This window comes from Triturus cristatus, chromosome 9, assembly GCF_964204655.1.
Source record: "Triturus cristatus chromosome 9, aTriCri1.1, whole genome shotgun sequence".
In the NCBI taxonomy this organism is placed as follows: Eukaryota; Metazoa; Chordata; class Amphibia; order Caudata; family Salamandridae; genus Triturus; species Triturus cristatus.
The window spans coordinates 728,105,299-728,122,159 of NC_140592.1; the positions used below are offsets into that span (position 1 = coordinate 728,105,299).

Sequence of the window (16,861 nt, forward strand, 5' to 3'; positions counted from 1 at the left end):
ATTTACACGTTCCCACACTTGAATACAAGATGGCTGTAGTATGATTAATAATCTTTGTAGGATGGTGTCTGAGCCCTGGAGACGGTATAGAGTCTGCATGCTGACAGATTATATTTCACACCAGAGCTCCTTCTTTGTGTACTTCAAATGTTGTTTAGCATAGTTTAATGATTGGTTGCACACATTGGCTCCTCCATAACAGCGGAGAAGGGTCCCCCCACTAAAAATTCCCCAGAGCGAAAAATAAAATGTTACTGAAGCTAATTCAGTACCATTTTATTTTTCATCAACCCGTCCCGAACCGAGTGTCAGGATGGGGCTGGGCCTGCTGAGTGACAGCAGCAGCAGGGAGGAGTGGTGGGCTGCCATAGCATAGTTAAAAGTGCACATGTCTGTTTGGCCGGCTGTCTTGCGACGGCCAGCCATACATGTGCATTTTAAACTTCTCTAACCTAGGTGTCTTAGACAGCTGGGTTAGAGAAAGCACAGGCCTCCAGTCCTCCTGAGAGCCTAGGAGAGGCCCTTCCCTCCAATCCTGGTGCTGCTCTTATGATGGTTACCAGTATGAGAGCAGCGCCAGGATCGGTTGAGGGAATTGTTAATGGTCCAGAGCTGGAGGCAGAGCCGAGAAGAAGAAAACCTGAGCGAGGAGGACGTTCATTCAGGAAGGTAAGTGCCTATTTTACTTATTTATTTAATAAGTATATATTTAAGTATATATTTAATCTTTATTTAATAAGTATAAGTTATTTAATGCAGTTACCCACCCACCACTCATTTGCCCGCCCCACCACACTCTACTTTTGCAAGTTGCCACTGCATATAATAAGACATTGGAGATGTGGAGGAGATGTTGTCATCCCAGTGGTATGGAGAAGGATGTCTGATAATTGATGCTAAATTGCCAGAAGAGCCCTATAGAGCCTTAAATCCTTCAGGGCGCTTAATGGACTGTGGAATGAGCTTTGCCTGGGTGGACCCCTTTAGACTCTATCCAGAACGTGTCTAGAAAGGCTCATTCTATTTTATAATTCTGTTGTACAAGGACAACTGTTTTTCCGTGGAACAAAGAAGCTATGCTACAGAAGACCTGTAAAAACATATTTCCAAGGCATCAAAGTAGTTAGATTTGTCTAAGACCTCTAAGAAGTCAGACACAAAGCAGCTATCCCAGCACCACAAAATGGATGCAAATGCAGTGCTGTCTTGTTTTTTGGCAACCCTGTCAACCTTGGGTACCACTTCAGCCGGACTACTGCCAGAGCTAAGCCAAAGGTTTTTACTCTGTGCCAAGTACTTTATACATTTTACACTACAGAGCTCTGTATCCATGTGGGACATTAGTAAGCCAAACCCTGTTTTGAAACATTCCCTTTGGCTCTATAAACTGAGGCGTGATCCCTTTTGCATTATTTTTATTCAGAGTAACAGCAGAGTAAGTTCAGCTACTCCTAAAATAGGCACTTGTTCATATTTACTAATCCAAGCCTTGACTATAACCTACCCAAAAGCCAAGCACAGTTAAACAATACTATTATAGTTAAACAATACTATTAGGATTTATATATAGGTTTCAATAATATCCAGTTTCAAGAAAGTTAGAGCCCCAATCACTACATTTATTAACTAAGAGGGACACATAAGCCTACGGATGTAGTCCAATGCCATGGTGATAAAGCATGCATTTGTCCTTGAGCCACATACTATTACTCAGAATGTATGTTACATGTTAGAGACATCATCCAACTGATGGATGTCATCCTTACACAAGTTCCTTTCTTCCAGTAATGGAAAGGATTTGCTAGTACAATTCTATCCGCAGTAGGTAACCAAGCACGTAGAGAGAGGCTTTTCTACACTAGCTACTCCAGAGAATAACCAACCTACTCAGAAGTGCTCAAACATACTCTAGCTCTAAAACTAGAGCCAGTAACGTAGCTTTCGGAGGTGCTAAGAGGCGTCCTCACAATGTATAGAGCTCTAATGGTTATAGATAACCCCCTGAGATTGGTAGTGCTTTCAGAGTTAATGGGCGCCTGCTGCACTCCCCAAGGCTGACACGAAGGGCAAACCCTGTCAGCAATGTGCCGTAATGCTTACAAAGTGATCACATTCAAACTATTCATCCTGACTCAGCACTGAAGAGTCCCTTGAAGCAGGAGGATGAGGTTTGGGACTTCAGGACAGACAGCAGTGACAATGTACAAGAAGAATTCTCTGGTTGACTTCTGTAAAAGGCTTGCTAGTACCTATTTAGGTTATGGTTTCACATCAGTTTTTCTCCTTGGTTGGCAAACCAATTCTACTAGTACAGATGCAGCCTCATACTGCTGCAGAGTATTATGGCATTGATTATGTGGTGTTTAGAGGATGTAATAATTAAGAATAACATACCAAATATTACTTTGTTCATACAACGTTCAACAATTAATGCCTGAACCTTTTCCAGAATTGGTGCAACTTATCACCTGTGACGGTAATCAGGAGCTGGAGCAGGAACATATGCCGGGCAGAGCTCCTAGTTGAACAGCTAGGTCTTCAGTTTCTTGCAGAAGTCGAGAAGTGAAGGAGCTGTCCTGATGTGTTGAGGAAGCTCATTCCAATTCTTGGCGGTGTTGAAGGAGAAGATGTGCCCTCCTGATTTAGTTCTGCGGATGCAATGACCCATGCAAGGGTGAGAGAGGTAGAGCGTAGCTGCCTGGATGTTTGGTAGAGTTGAAGTCGTCTTTGAGGTATGCCTGTCCAGTGATAAGGAGGGCTTTGTAGGCATGGACTAGTAGCTTGAATTGGCAACGTTTACGGATTGGAAACCAGTGTAGTTCAGTGAGGTAGGGAGTGATGTGGGCACTCCTGGGGACATCTATGGCGAGTCTAGCGGCAGTCTTTTGGATGATCTGGAGTCTTTTCATAAGCTTGTTGGGGATGCCGACGTAGAGCATGTTGCCGTAGTCAAATCAATCTTTTGGTTATGAGGGCGTGGGTGACCATGCGTCTTGTGTGCTCTGGGAGCTATTTGACAATATTGCAAGAATTCTTAAAAGGAAGCAGCAGGATGCGGTCACACCGTTAACCTGTTTATTCATCATAATTTTGCCATCTAAAATAATTCAGAGAGTTCAGGTGTGGTCTGTGGGGGAAGGGGGACCAAGTTCGGATATTCATTAGGAGGAGTCCCATGGGGGGCTCTTGTTTCAGAAGAACAGGATTTCGGTTTTGTCCTTGTTGAGTTTACATTGTACATACAGAATCCTTAATCTCAAAGGGGTTCCTCAGGTCATTGATACTTCCAGATTCTGTGTCAAAATGCATTTTTCCCAATACTTTTTTACCACTTGTGTGTTGAAGACAGATGAAAACTTTTCATCTATACCGAATTTCTTATTACATTTCATGGCTTATTTATGATTGTCATTTGCATTTACCAATTAATTGACTTCTTGAAGAAGGGAATAAATATGGGCCAGGGCTCTGCCCTTGAAAGCCCAACACAAATGAAATCAAAGAAAGTTACCTCATCAGTGCTCTCTATTCAGGCTACGCTGAACCCTCAACCACTCCAACTTGATGGGTGGTTGAGTTGATGAATATTTTTTACTTGCTTTCAGAGCAGGACATTCTTTATTTTACAAGGCCCATTAATGTGTTGTCATTCATTAAGTGGGAGAGACCTTGGGCTATAAAGGACCAGACCATAAAACTCCTGAGCCCAACATTATCATCCCTTTTCATGGCCATATGGAATCCAAGCCTTCCAGCCTTGAATGTGGATATCCTGAAGTTGACTCAGTCGTGAAACAATAGCCAGACAGCAGCTCATAGCCTTTTTCTAACCTTTTGTTCCAACCAGTACATAAAATACATCAGTTACAAATGAAACAAAAACAATATGATGACATTTCTGTAGATGTTATTTATGTTATTCTTATCTAGTTTAAGTGTTAATCGGGTATAATGTAAATGTGTAAAAGAAGCAAAATTAAACAAAAAGATCTCTCACACTGTTGACAAGTACAAGAGACATAAATTCAACTATATATCAGAAATAAGGAAATTAGTTAGGCGTGAATGAATTCAAAGTTGCAAACTAATTACATAATTAGCACAATATCTTTAACAGCAGCACTAATAAATCTATTGAGCCAACCTTTTATTAACATTAGAAATCTTCCCAACTTAGATTAAAGACCTCACAATCACCTCTGAGTTTCATTGAAACTTTTCATTTTCGCCAAATAAGCCATGTCCTGAACTCAGTTGTCGATCTGTGGCTTGCAAATTAATTTCCACTTTCTCAAAATGTTTTTATTCATGCCACCACAAGGCCTCGTTGTAGCCATGGTTGTTTTCTTTTCCTATTTGTGCCCACTGTTCTGTACCATTACAGACAACGTCTTAATTGATACTTTCATATCTGAATTTAACCTCAGTTGTAACCTGCTGTTACCTTCATTCCCCAATCTGATATTATTGGACTCTTTAAGAACATGTGAGGCTAGCTACCCTCAGTTTTCTAATATCTCCAGCAAAGTCCATTCTGACTCGCGTTTGACTAATTATTTCAATGTATACATTATTAGAGACACATTCTATCTCCAAAATATGTACAGTATTAATAAATTATAATGTTTGCCTTATCTCAAAAAACAAGAGTAAATGGAAAATTGACATTTGAGGGAAATATCTTGGGGTTGTATGACACAACCATGCTTTGCTTTCCTTTCCCACGTATTCCTTAACAATGCAGCGGAACAACAAATGCGTCTGAACCACACATTCCATTTTCTACTCAAGTTGTTACATGACTTGGCTGGGGGGGGGGGGGAGCGCTAGACTTTAGAATCATATAAGTTACTATTTTAACTCTAGTCTCCACAACAGTAGGGAAAGCATTGGACTTTAAAATCCAACGTCGCTTTACCTAGTGCATGTCATTGTAATGACTTGCGTTGTAAATGGATTGCGTGGTTCAGATGCATTCTTTGTTCCGCCTGCGTTGCTAAGGCAGGCGGCAAAGGCAACACGTTGTTCGGCGGACATGGTATTTGCTGTTTCCCATATCTCAGACACTGACTTGTCCAGATATTTGTAACATAATTGCTATTGACTGTGTTTGCACAGTGACTCGAGGCCTAGACACAAGTTCGAATCACCTGCAGATATGTAACTTGGTGTAATCCCTTATCCCTACTGGTGACTACACCTACTAAAGTGGGGGTGGAAGAAAGGACCCTTTAAGAACATATAAAACTCCCACTGTGAAGGAGTTTAGGGCCTCATGTAAAATTCAGGAACAATACTTTATTAAAGTTGTAAGGTGGTGGTCTGTAAGGCTGGTTTGTGTGCTCTATGTGGCATCCAGTTCTGTCATTTGCAGGAGTGGATTTCTTTTATGTTCCATGGTACTGCATTTCGCTTACACATTCTTAGTTCTATGCAAAAAAGCTTTGTTTGAATAAGATTGTAATTGGGGCAGTTGATCCTGAGGATGTGGCTTACGCATGTTATTAAAGGAGAGCTAAACCCTGATCTTGTCTCTAACCTCTACAATTTCTGAATATTACCTACTACGTTCCAGATTTTCTTGCATGTATGTTGTAAGTCTCAAGGATTTCCTCTCCCAGCCCCTTTGAGGAACTGTCATTCTTAATGAGTGCGGATGAGCAATGGCATCTGATATGCTGAAACATTACTGTGTCATGAATATGGACATGGTGCCTGTGCTCAAATGGAGGAGATTTACATGGCTTCTATTGTCTGCTTTATCTAGATCCAAAAATGTTCTGGAGCGATATTTTACTTGAGAGAAGCTGGTCATACATACTACAGACAGGAAATCAAATTATTGCAATGCTGTAGAGGCCCACAGTGTCTAATTTGTAGCAAGTTCCTTAAACCTTAGGCATTCTGTTCAGATTCATTTCGTTTTGTGTAAGGCAGGAGTGTAGAATTGTTATTTGTACTGCTGGAGTGGGTTTGTGACTCTAGTGCTCATTTCATTAAAAAACACTTGCTCTTGAGAGAACAGCATAAGGTTTATTCCATATGTGGATGATGTTTGTGAAGAAATCTTTATCTCTAAAAATTGTTGAGTAGGGTATACGTTGTTCTCATCCTTCCAATTTTCAGTTCCCTGATACATAAACACTCTCTCATTCCGATGAAAGTGTAAAAACCGCTTGGGCCTTCATGTCTGTTGCTAGACTTTACATAATTATGGTTGAGTTGGTGGTAATGGTCCCAGTATCAAGTTATCATGATAATTGGGAATGTTTTGATGAGATCTCAGACTCCACAGTCAGCCATATCAGGTCTCCAGATTGGTCCAATCCCCTTCAACTTTTGGGATTCTCTATAAATCAGAGAGAGGCAAGGGCTGTACACTTACCTTTTGGATTCTTCGTTTCCCAATAGGAATACCAGAGAAAAGGGTGACCCCTCCCAGTAGCTACCGTGATGTTCAATGGAAGGAAAAAGCTGAAGGCTAAAACCCTTACAGAAATAGATCAGGACTGAGGAATCCAGAAGTCAAGACAGAATGGCAGACTGGAACCACAGGCACTGAAGATTCAAGAAACTGCTGGAAAATAGGGGATAAACAGCAATTGAGCAATAAACACAAAAAACAAACTTCAAAAGCATCAGCGTGCACTGGCTTCCACAGGTTTCAGCCTTATATACCTTCCAGAAAGGAAGATATCCTATAATACTTCCTGGTGACCATCTTGAATTGAGATCTTTAAATGAAAATGAATAATTATTTTGCCATCTTGGATTGGTCTGGAGAAAGTATGTGCTTCCACCTCTTCACTTCCTGTGGGACTTACTGCAGAAGATGTCACAACGGAATAAAAACTAGACTGCAAGTATGATATGTCACGGGTTACATCTGCGCCCAATCTCTGATTGCTGAGCAGTTCCATGGAAGTGAAGTGGTAAACAAATACAGCAGTTGGAAGTTGTGCCGAAGCAGGACTTTCCCCAAAGAGCACAGTTGCTGCCAAGCAAGTGGCGACCTGAAACAGATCAGTAGAGACCCACGCCGGCGAGTACAGGAAGCCAACAGCACCTCAGGATTTTAGCGTGTTCGGCGAGCCGGCATAAAAAGTAGAGTCCTTACTACAGCCAGCCCACATTCCCTGGACTTGTACAAATTTGGGCCATCTTTGCCCCTCTGGGGACAGTTCTGTCCATCAGAGGGAGACTGCTCTGGCACTGCCATAGGGATTACGATGCATTTTTCCCTCTGCCTTTTTATGGCGGTACAACTGCCATGAAATAGCAGATGGAAAGGGACTTTGGGGACCGCTAGCAGGACCCCATTCTCCCCTGGGCTTCCGCCATTGTGCCTGGGGGGCTCATGTGGTGCCCCCCACCACCAAACATCCATAGGCCATGCACCACGTGGTTCCTGAAACATCGTGCATGGATGTTTAAAAATATGCCCTTTTCAATTGCAGCTTGTGCTGCTGCCCTTTTCCAGGCCATAGCACAGGCTGCAATTAAAAAAGGCATATTTCTGACCACCGTGCTGGCAGTCGCATTTGAATATGGGGGGTGGAACCGACAACTACTTATCGGACGGTTCCACTTCCACTATTATGAGCAAAAATAATCTGTTTCTGAGGCCAATATTGCTTCCTTTCATCATTTTAAAATTTTATTATTGATCAATCCAATATTACTTTCTTTCTTCATTTTGAAATGTTATTGTTGAATGATCTGATTCATCTGCTCTGCAAGCCTTAATTGAAAGAGTTTGCTCTGTTATGCACATTACAGATTGATTTTCATCGGCTCGGCTCTCTCTCCCCACCAATCTTTATATTGCTCCCTTGATTCAGTCCCTCAAAGACAGGAAGGTGACGGTTTTCATCTATGCAGATGACCTTCAAACTAGTCTTCAAGATTGACAACTCACAAAGCTCTGTCACCGAATTCCAGGCCACAATGCTGCATATCCAACAATGGATGGACGGAGGGTGTGGCTAAGATGGCCGCCGCGACGGACGCGTCTTGCTGAGGCTCCGTGATCGGGCTTTCACCTCGCCCGCTTTCGTTGAGCCTGGATGAGCCTCGCTAACGCCTGGAACTGCCCTGAGGCACGGGGAGCCCAGCGCCGGTGATTAGAAGGTGGCCCAGATCCAGGGTGCCAGGAAACCGGCGAATGCGGCGATCGTAGTGAAGTGCTGGTGCCGAGCACAAAATGGCGCCCGCCCGGCCCCGCCGCAACCGCTAACGAACTGAGGGCGCAGGCGATGTCGGAGCATCGGAGGCGGTGATCCCACGCCTCCGCTCCTGAGGTGATTGCCCGGTTGCCCCAGGAGCAGACTGCACAGCGGGGGGCAATGCAGTAACGGACCACTGGTGCCAATGTTCTGTGAGCGCCGGTGAACCCCCCCCCCCCGCGTGGGGGACATCTGAGCTACGCCGCGGCCCCTGCGGAGCGGAGGCGCGCTGAGGAGGGACCCGGAGAGGAGCGTCGCCGCTGCCGGACTCGGCCTGCGAGGGATGCCCCCACTGTCGGCTTGAAAGGCCGTGCGGCGAGCTACAGGTGGGCAGGAGGCAGGCACACTACGGGACCCTGGACGCCTGCCGGGGCGCAGGTGGGCCCGCGCGGTGGCGTGTGAGATTGAGTGCGGCGCCGGGGGGGTGACTCCAGCGTGAGGAGGCCTCCGGTGGCCGCGGGGACGCTTGCCTGACCCTAAAATGGCGGCCCACAACACTCCGGTTTAGCGGCCTAGGCAGAGGAGCGGTGGGGCCTCGGTGTACCGCGCATCAGTTTCCACGACCCGGAGGTGCTGCCCAGCTCTCGCCTGCACAGCGGCGGCCCCCAAGAGTTTGTCTGGAGTCAGGGGAAGGCGGTGAGAGCCTCGTGAAGTGCTGACACTGGCTCAGTCTCCCTGAGGGGGCATTGCCGACCCGGTGGAGGAATCCATCCTGGGGACACGGAGAGAGTGGACCTTGCCGCCGACTGGAGGGACTAGCGACGCCCTGGTGGGTGGGCAGGGCAAGCGGCCTCCGCCACTCGAACGGCCACTCTACCCTCTGCCTCCCCGCCTATCCCACAGGCGACACGGCCCGGCAGCAGTGACTGGTGACACGGCATAAGAAGCGGAGCGCCGAATGGCCCATAGCCGGACACGATCACACCACGCCCTGATACAGCGCCCGCTCCGCGCTTGCGGGAGCCCTCCCAGTGGACATCATGGGCAAGTCTAGGGCAGCAACGTCGACCCCCCCGGGGCCGCATCAGGAGTCCCGGCCGGTCAACATATCAGACCATGACGCCCACACGATCACAATGCAATGGCGCCCGCCGCATCCTCCTGTCCCTACTTGGCGCCTCCCTAGGGATAGCCTTGACGACCCGATTTTTAGACAAACCTTGGCGGATCACATTCGTCATTATTTCCAGGAGAATACAGGCACGGCTAGTACACGAGCGCTGGAATGGAATGCTTTTAAGGTCGTAATGCGTGGTAATTGCATTCGCCATATCGCGGGAGTCCGGCGGGTTCTGGAAGGGGATATCCAGCGGGCGGAAGGGACACTGGCCGAACTTACTAAGGAGACTAATCCAGCTAAAGCCACACCGGCCGAGATAGCTAGTGCCGAGACTGCTTACGCAGAAGCGCTGGCAAGCATGCGCCGGTATAATTTCGCAGCGTATGCCGCTAGGGCCCACAAAGAAGGCGATCGAGCGGGCATGCAATTGGCGTGGTTCATTGAGCAGGATTCGAGCCTCCCGACCATCACGGCCATTCGTGACGCACAGGACACCCTGGTATATTCGCAGGACCAGATACTCAAGGCCTTTCAAGAGCATTACACGCTCTTGTACACCAGCCCCCATCCCCCGGTATCGGATGAAGTCCTTGCTGAGTTCCTGGATCGTATTAGGCTCCACCGCATAGACCATGACACACGTCTAGAACTCGACCGCCCTATCAAGGCGACCGAGATTCGGCACGCAATGAAGGCGCTAGCCACCCACAAGGCTCCCGGTCTAGACGGCTTCCCACTAGAATTTTACCAAGCCTTTGCGTCCCAGCTAGTCCCTCAACTAGAATTACAATTCCAGGCAGCTTTAGACGCGGGGATCCTACCTCAATCCATGCGCGAATCCGTTATAGTCTCCCTTCTCAAACCAGATAGAGACCCGCATCGGCTGAGCTCCTACTGACCCATAACCCTACTGTCAGCGGATTACAAAATTTACGGGAAGGCCCTGGCAGACAGGTACAACACGATCCTCCCGCAGCTTATCCACCCGGATCAGAGCGGATTCGTGCCTGTTAGGCACACCTCTTATAATATCCGGCGGCTGTTCCACGTGCAGGACCAGGTACGAGAGCGGTTCCCCCGGGCAGCTTGTCTGGTGCTGGACCTCGAAAAAGCTTTTGACACACTCTCATGGGCCTACCTGTTTCGGGTCCTACAACGTATGGGCATAGGGCCCAAACTGCAGGCCTACACTCGGCTCAGCTACTCCGCACCCAGTTCCAGAGCACGTATAGGCCCCCTCATCTCGGACTCCTTCCTAATCCGACGTGGCACCAGGCAAGGATGTCCGCTCTCCCCCCTGCTCTTCGCATTGGCGATGGAGCCGCTGGCGGCCCTGCTGCGTGAGGCAGGCGAGGAGTGGGGCATCCCAATAGGTGATTCTACCCACTCAGTATCATTGTACGCCGATGACGTACTCATATATGTCCGGGATATTACGGCCAACCTGACCCCTATATCACGTATCCTGCCCGATTTTGCAGAGGTGACGGGCCTTAGGGTGAACTGGGCCAAATCCACTGTCTATCCCTTGACACAGGTCGTGCCCCAATGTCCGATACGAATAGGGGACGTCGATATTTCGTGGAGCCCCCAAGCGGTTCGATAACTAGGCGTTAAACTATATTATACGCTGCAAGATATCTATGAGGGGAATTACCGCACTTTGATGGGTAGCATCCGATCCTTGATCCACTTCTGGAAGGGTCTCCACCTGGCTGTCACGGGGAAGATAGCCGTCGCAAAAATGATCCTAGTCCCACGCCTGCTGTATCTCTTCTCCAATCTTCCGGTGGTTCCCCCGCGATCCCTGTTCCGTGAGCTGGATACCCTGCTTGGGACCCTCATATGGGGCAATGGCCGCTGGCGTATCGCCCTGGCAAAATTGCAATTACCCCTTGACCAAGGGGGGTTAGCGGCCCCCTCATTCGAAGCATATTTTCTTGCCGCCCAATTACAGTGGGTGTCACGCTGGACGGCGGGCCGGGCACAAGGGGAGCTGATCACTGAGACAGGGCGGATTCAAACCCCCACTGTCCATCGCATGTTGTTGCCAGGTGCAACACCACTGCCATCTCGGCCCCTCCAGGTAATGACAGCGCGCGCCTGTCTGGCGCATGTCCATCGTCTTAGTCGGGATGCTCCCCTGTACTCTCCGCTGCTGCCGTTGGTGGGGTTCCCCAGGGTCCGGGCGCATTACACGGAGCAATTACTGCAAGTGTGGACGGATCATGCTGTGACGGAGGTGGGTATGCTGTTTTCTGAGGGAAGCCTGCAGACCTTCGATGCGTTGGTCGGGGACTTCGAACTTCCCAGGGGACAGTTCCAAAGGCATAGGCAACTTCTCACAGACTGCCGCAGGCAGTGGCGTGTGATCGACACGGAACCCCCCACGCACCCGGTCATCCATGCGATCCTACAGATGGGGCCAGGACGCCATCTAGACACTTGGATCTATAAAGCTATACGGACCTTGCGGCATCCCACACTGGCACCCCTCAGAGAACACTGGGAAACTGACTTCCGCAGGCCTCTACACGATAGAGAATGGACCAGGGCCCTTGAGTACACTAAAAAAGTGTCCCGCAATTACCGTTTTAAGAACATACAGCTGCATATCCTGCACAGGGCGTACCTCACTCCCGAAAAACTACAGAAATACTTCCCTGACAGTTTGTTTGCTTGCCCTAGATGCCTGGAACCCGCCGCCTCGTTTAAACACATGTTTTGGGACTGTCCGACACTTTATAGTTACTGGTACACGATCCATACTGCCCTTAGAACGGTTACGGGGTTACAGGACCTGTACACATGGGAGGCGTGTGCACTGGGTATACATGGGCGACATAAACAAATGAAGGTAGAAAGGCGGTATGCCTTCCTGGTGCTGCTCCTAGCCAAACGATGCATCACCATGCATTGGAAGACAGCGGAGGGGCCCCCCCTAGCGGCATGGGTGGGCGCAGTCAAGAAGTGGGGCAAGGCAGAGGAAACACTACTCAGAAAGTTGGAGGCCCAAGGGATGCACAAACACCCGATCTCCCTGCCATGGGCCATGTTAATGCACTCCTTCACGCAGGAAACAACCGCAGTGGCGGGCCCACGACTGATCGATCCCCCGGGGACCTCCGCGAGTCAGGAGCCCACCACGGGAGACGCACGAGCAGCCCAAGCGCCCGGCGGGTCGCAGAGGTAGACAACACAAGTTCCACCACCATACCCCCATATAGGCAGTGATCAGCGCTCCCGCCTCCCCGACTCCCCTCCCTCCCCCCCCCGCACTTGCGAATACCCCGACATTGTCCCATACGATGGTCCAGCTCTCAGGCGCAAAGCTACTATTCTTCATTATCCGCGACATAGTGCACCCCCTCCCCCAGTTTAGCTATCCCTAGTTAGTTGACGGTTAGTTTATGGCTGCAGCGCTATAGCCTCTATGATACACCTCACAGGGGATTAATCACACTGCACGGTCCCCATACGGCGCGGTGACCACCGTGCGCACCAGCAGGGCATACCCAGACGCAGGCCCCGGACGCCTGCCTGAAGCCAAACACAGAGTAGAGACGCGCAGCCCGCAGGCCCACGAGACTGAGAGTCCGCATGGGACGCGAATGGGCGCTCCTGCTTTGTACGCCTATATAACAACTGCATTACCAACCGTGCCTATGTGTGTAATGTTTATAAATGCCAATAAAAATGTATTTTAAAAAAAATCCAACAATGGATGGACCACAACCACCTTAAATTAAACCCTGGTAAGACAGAGCTTGTTCTCTTTGGGGACAGCCATAAGTACTGGGGTCCACACTACTGGCCACCAGAGCTAGGACCCCCTCCCTCCCCTTCCCCCTCGGCCAAAACACTAGGAGTCTCCCTCAACAATGACCTCTCACTGAAAACTCAGGTTGGCGCGGTTATCTCCAAGTGTTTCTTTCAACTGCGCAAGATCAGGAAGATACATCGCCTTCTCACTCAGGAAGCCCTGATCCAGGTCATAATAGTCACCGTCCTGTCGCACCTGGACTATGCCAACTCTGTGTACTTGGGCATGCCACTCTACCTGCTCAAACGGCTTCAGATCGCCCAAAACCATGCAGCCCGACTGGTCTTTCGACAACCTAAATGGCAACCAGCAACCCCCTTGCTGAGGAAATTGCACTAGCTCCCCATTTCCCAGCGCTGCGCCTTCAAAACAGGCTGCCTCATCTTTAAATCCCTGCATGGCAATAGTCCCGTATTTATTAACAGCTTGATATTCAGGCACACTTCCTCACGCAACCTACGATCTGCCCACCTCTCACTCCTCACCACCCCGGCATTCAAGCGGGTATGTCAAGGAGGCCGCAGATTTGCTACCCTTGCCCCCAAACAGTGGAACTCCCTCCCGCTGGAAATACGATCCTGCACGAACCTTCTGCATTCCAGGAAGTCCCTTAAAACATGGCTATTTGCACAAGCCTACAATTAATGTATTCATCAATAGCACACAGAGACTTCTACAGCGCCATGAAACCACCCGGTGTACGTGCGCTTTATAAATTATTTTTAACATTAACATAAACATTTTCATTGGTAAATAGTAGCTAACCAGACCCTTTACACTTTATACTACATGCCGCTTTATGCACTTCATCTTGGATTTTAGTGGGCATTGGTCAAATAAACACCTTGTTGTGTTCTTTACTGAACTCTGCTGTCTCACTTGTGTGGGTATGGGCATTTAACCGGAAACACAATTTCTTCTTCTTCGAATTAAATTAATTACCTTTTAATTGTATGTTAGTTTAATCGTCACTACTCTTTATTGTCTGATAATGTTAGCTTGTAATTCTCATAATTACATCTGACTGTCCTTGCTGTGTCTTGCGGAAATAATTATGACCTGACCTATGCAGTCGTTAATGTTCAAAACTGAAAGATTCATACAATTTGTTTATTAAAAAATACATCTATCTTTAAGACTGAGTTTTTCTTATAGATTTGCCTGAATGTTGATTGTTTTCTACTACCACTACCAGGAATAACTGAAACTACTACTACGTCTATCATACAGACAGATGGGGTTTATGTAGGCTGAACAAAACTGTAAAAAATATTTCACCCTGAAGGACTCAATTTTAAGGTCTCTGACTGTGAGATTGCACAAACCCTCTTTATTTTTTATGCTGGTTTTCCTTTTTTTTCACCTGGGTCCTCTCTTTCCAAATGAATATTGGGATCCTACCTCACAGGCCATTCCATTTATTTCAATACTTGCAAAATGGTACAAACTGTCCGAAGCGGTTGGTAGTTGCAAGCTCAGGAGCTCCTAGTTCTGCTATTATGTTCTACTTAGTAAATTAATGATCAGACCCTTGTCTCTGGTAATTTGCAGGTCACTGAGAAATGTGAGTCATATGTTTGGCTTTGCAGCAATGAAATACCTTTAAGTGAATTGATATGAAGCTCTTTCTATGCTTTGAAGCTGTCCTGCCTTTCTGCTTGAATGTTTGTGGGTGTATATTAACTTGTTGCAGCCTCTCTCATTGTGAATGTTGGTGCTAATGATTCTGTTCCCGTTGCACAAGTGCTTGTGCACTAGAACACTAATGGTTCAATGCCCCATGACGGATTCTTAACAGCTGTTCTTTTATTGCAGAGATCATTCTGCCATGGACTTCCTCCTACTCCCAAAGTTCTTGTAAGTTTCCAGAGAATGATACCCAACTCTCACAGTTCACATTGGGACAAAGTGTGTTACATGCCCACGTTTAGGCCTTGCAGGTATCTCCCATTCACAAGGACAACACTTCTCACTGTGTCCCAAGTGATCACTTTGGTATCACAGGTGTAGGTAATCTTTAGCTAAAGCTTTGTGTGAGCTTATTGAACACTGCTGTGTTTGTGGACCTGACTGTGCCTCACTCCACGTAGGAAGGGAGTCTTATACCGCTATTAGGATGACGTCCTCTGTCCTTAATCTTTATCAACTCGCCTGATCCCTAGGACAGTCCCCTCTGCCCCCCCAGGTCCTTGCTTATTCACCATATTCTTTCTCACCTCTGAAATGTTGATCTTCACTGTTCCCTTTCCTCACTTTGTGTTTATCTTTTATCAGATGGGTGCATGTTTCTCCAAAGTGTTTAACGGCTGTCCACTGAAGATCAACTCAGCAGTGACCTGGATTCACCCGGAGACACGAGGTGAGGTGTGCACAGATACTGCGTGCATGGATACATAATTCTTCATAGAATGGAACTGTACAGTGAGATTGGTAGACCGAATTGCTGATACTCCGTCATACAAGGCCTGTTACTCTCAGTGAGAACTGTAGCTTTAATGTGAGGTTGCCTGGCTGGCAATATGGTCTTTTGCCATTTTCTTCCTTTTATAATAAGTAGCATTTGTGTCAGTGAGTTCTTTGGAGCTCTAGCGGATCGGAGTGTAATGCTTCCTATATATTTAGTAGTGTAACATCTAATGTCATGGGCTCTCTTAATATGGAAGAGGAACTATGATGCTGCAAACATGATTTGTACCATAGTCAAACGTTGGTGCATTCTTGCGTAGTAGTAAAAAAGACTGCAGCTTTGTTAAGGAAGGGAGGGGTACCTGGTTCTGTGTCATTTAGTCAATCCTTATTGTTTTCCATAATCACGAGTCCTCGCAAACAACTTGTAAACTTTGTGCATAAAATCACTTCAGTGTATCTAGAAGATAGATTTAAGGACACTGTGCAACCAAATAGTACTGGAAGAAGTGTTGTGCTACCTTACTATGCCAGGTAAGAGCAGTGCAGACATGAAAGGACAGGAAAAACATATAGACACGAATGAAGTCAAAACAGAGAACAGAGGAGTCTGAGGGATTACTGCTGCATGCGACACGTTTGGGAATCCATTGGGTGTACACAGAGTGGTCTCTGGGATTCTCAGGTTGACTGGAGAAATTCCGTAGGTTAGAAGGACTGGGGAAGATCTGCAGCATCTCCTGACTAGAACTCAGATCGAAAAACAAAAAGGTAAAAAAAGAATCCATAATCTGCTGAAAAGAAAAGATCACCCACCTGGCCTTCTCATGTTTTGCACCAATGAAATGAAACAATACTCCTTCAAAATCTACCAAAAGCCATCTCACATACCCTTCAGACAACAACTTGGGACCCTGCTCTTCAAACAGCTTCTGGCATCCACTTACCCATATAGCTTTGGGAACTGGAGAAACCTCTGTAATTGCTGCCTTCACCTCCACCTGGACCTGCTTACTCCCACCGCTCCCACTTCCACACTCTTATACCAGTGGCACCCCCACTTCCATACCCTCTCCTACAGATTGACTCTCCCATACCTTCCGAACTTGTGCACATCATTTGCCACCCCCAACTCCCCAAGATCACCTCCCACACTCAAAATGTACATTTCGATCATTGTGCTGCTCTACGTTTGTGGCATATATGTCCTTCATATTTAACACCCCTTAAGTTTCTAACCACAGACCCAGAGAAAGGAGTAGTAGAAGTGGCCTTCTGTATTTGGCCATATGACACAAACACGGAAATCAAGCTCACATGACATAATAGCGTTTGTGGGTCCAGCAG

General features: G+C 47.3%; 1 protein-coding gene across 3 annotated transcripts in view; it reads left to right on the forward strand.

Moving 5' to 3' along the window:
- MAP4K2 (mitogen-activated protein kinase kinase kinase kinase 2) overlaps positions 1-16,861 on the forward strand; it is a 299,578-nt gene that overhangs the window by 226,310 nt on the left and 56,407 nt on the right. For all 3 annotated transcript variants that reach the window (XM_085625928.1, XM_085625929.1, XM_085625930.1), the window contains 2 exons: positions 14,924-14,965; positions 15,383-15,467. In XM_085625928.1, the coding sequence (XP_085482054.1) occupies positions 14,924-14,965; positions 15,383-15,467 (127 nt within the window). The remainder of the gene's footprint in view (positions 1-14,923; positions 14,966-15,382; positions 15,468-16,861) is intronic.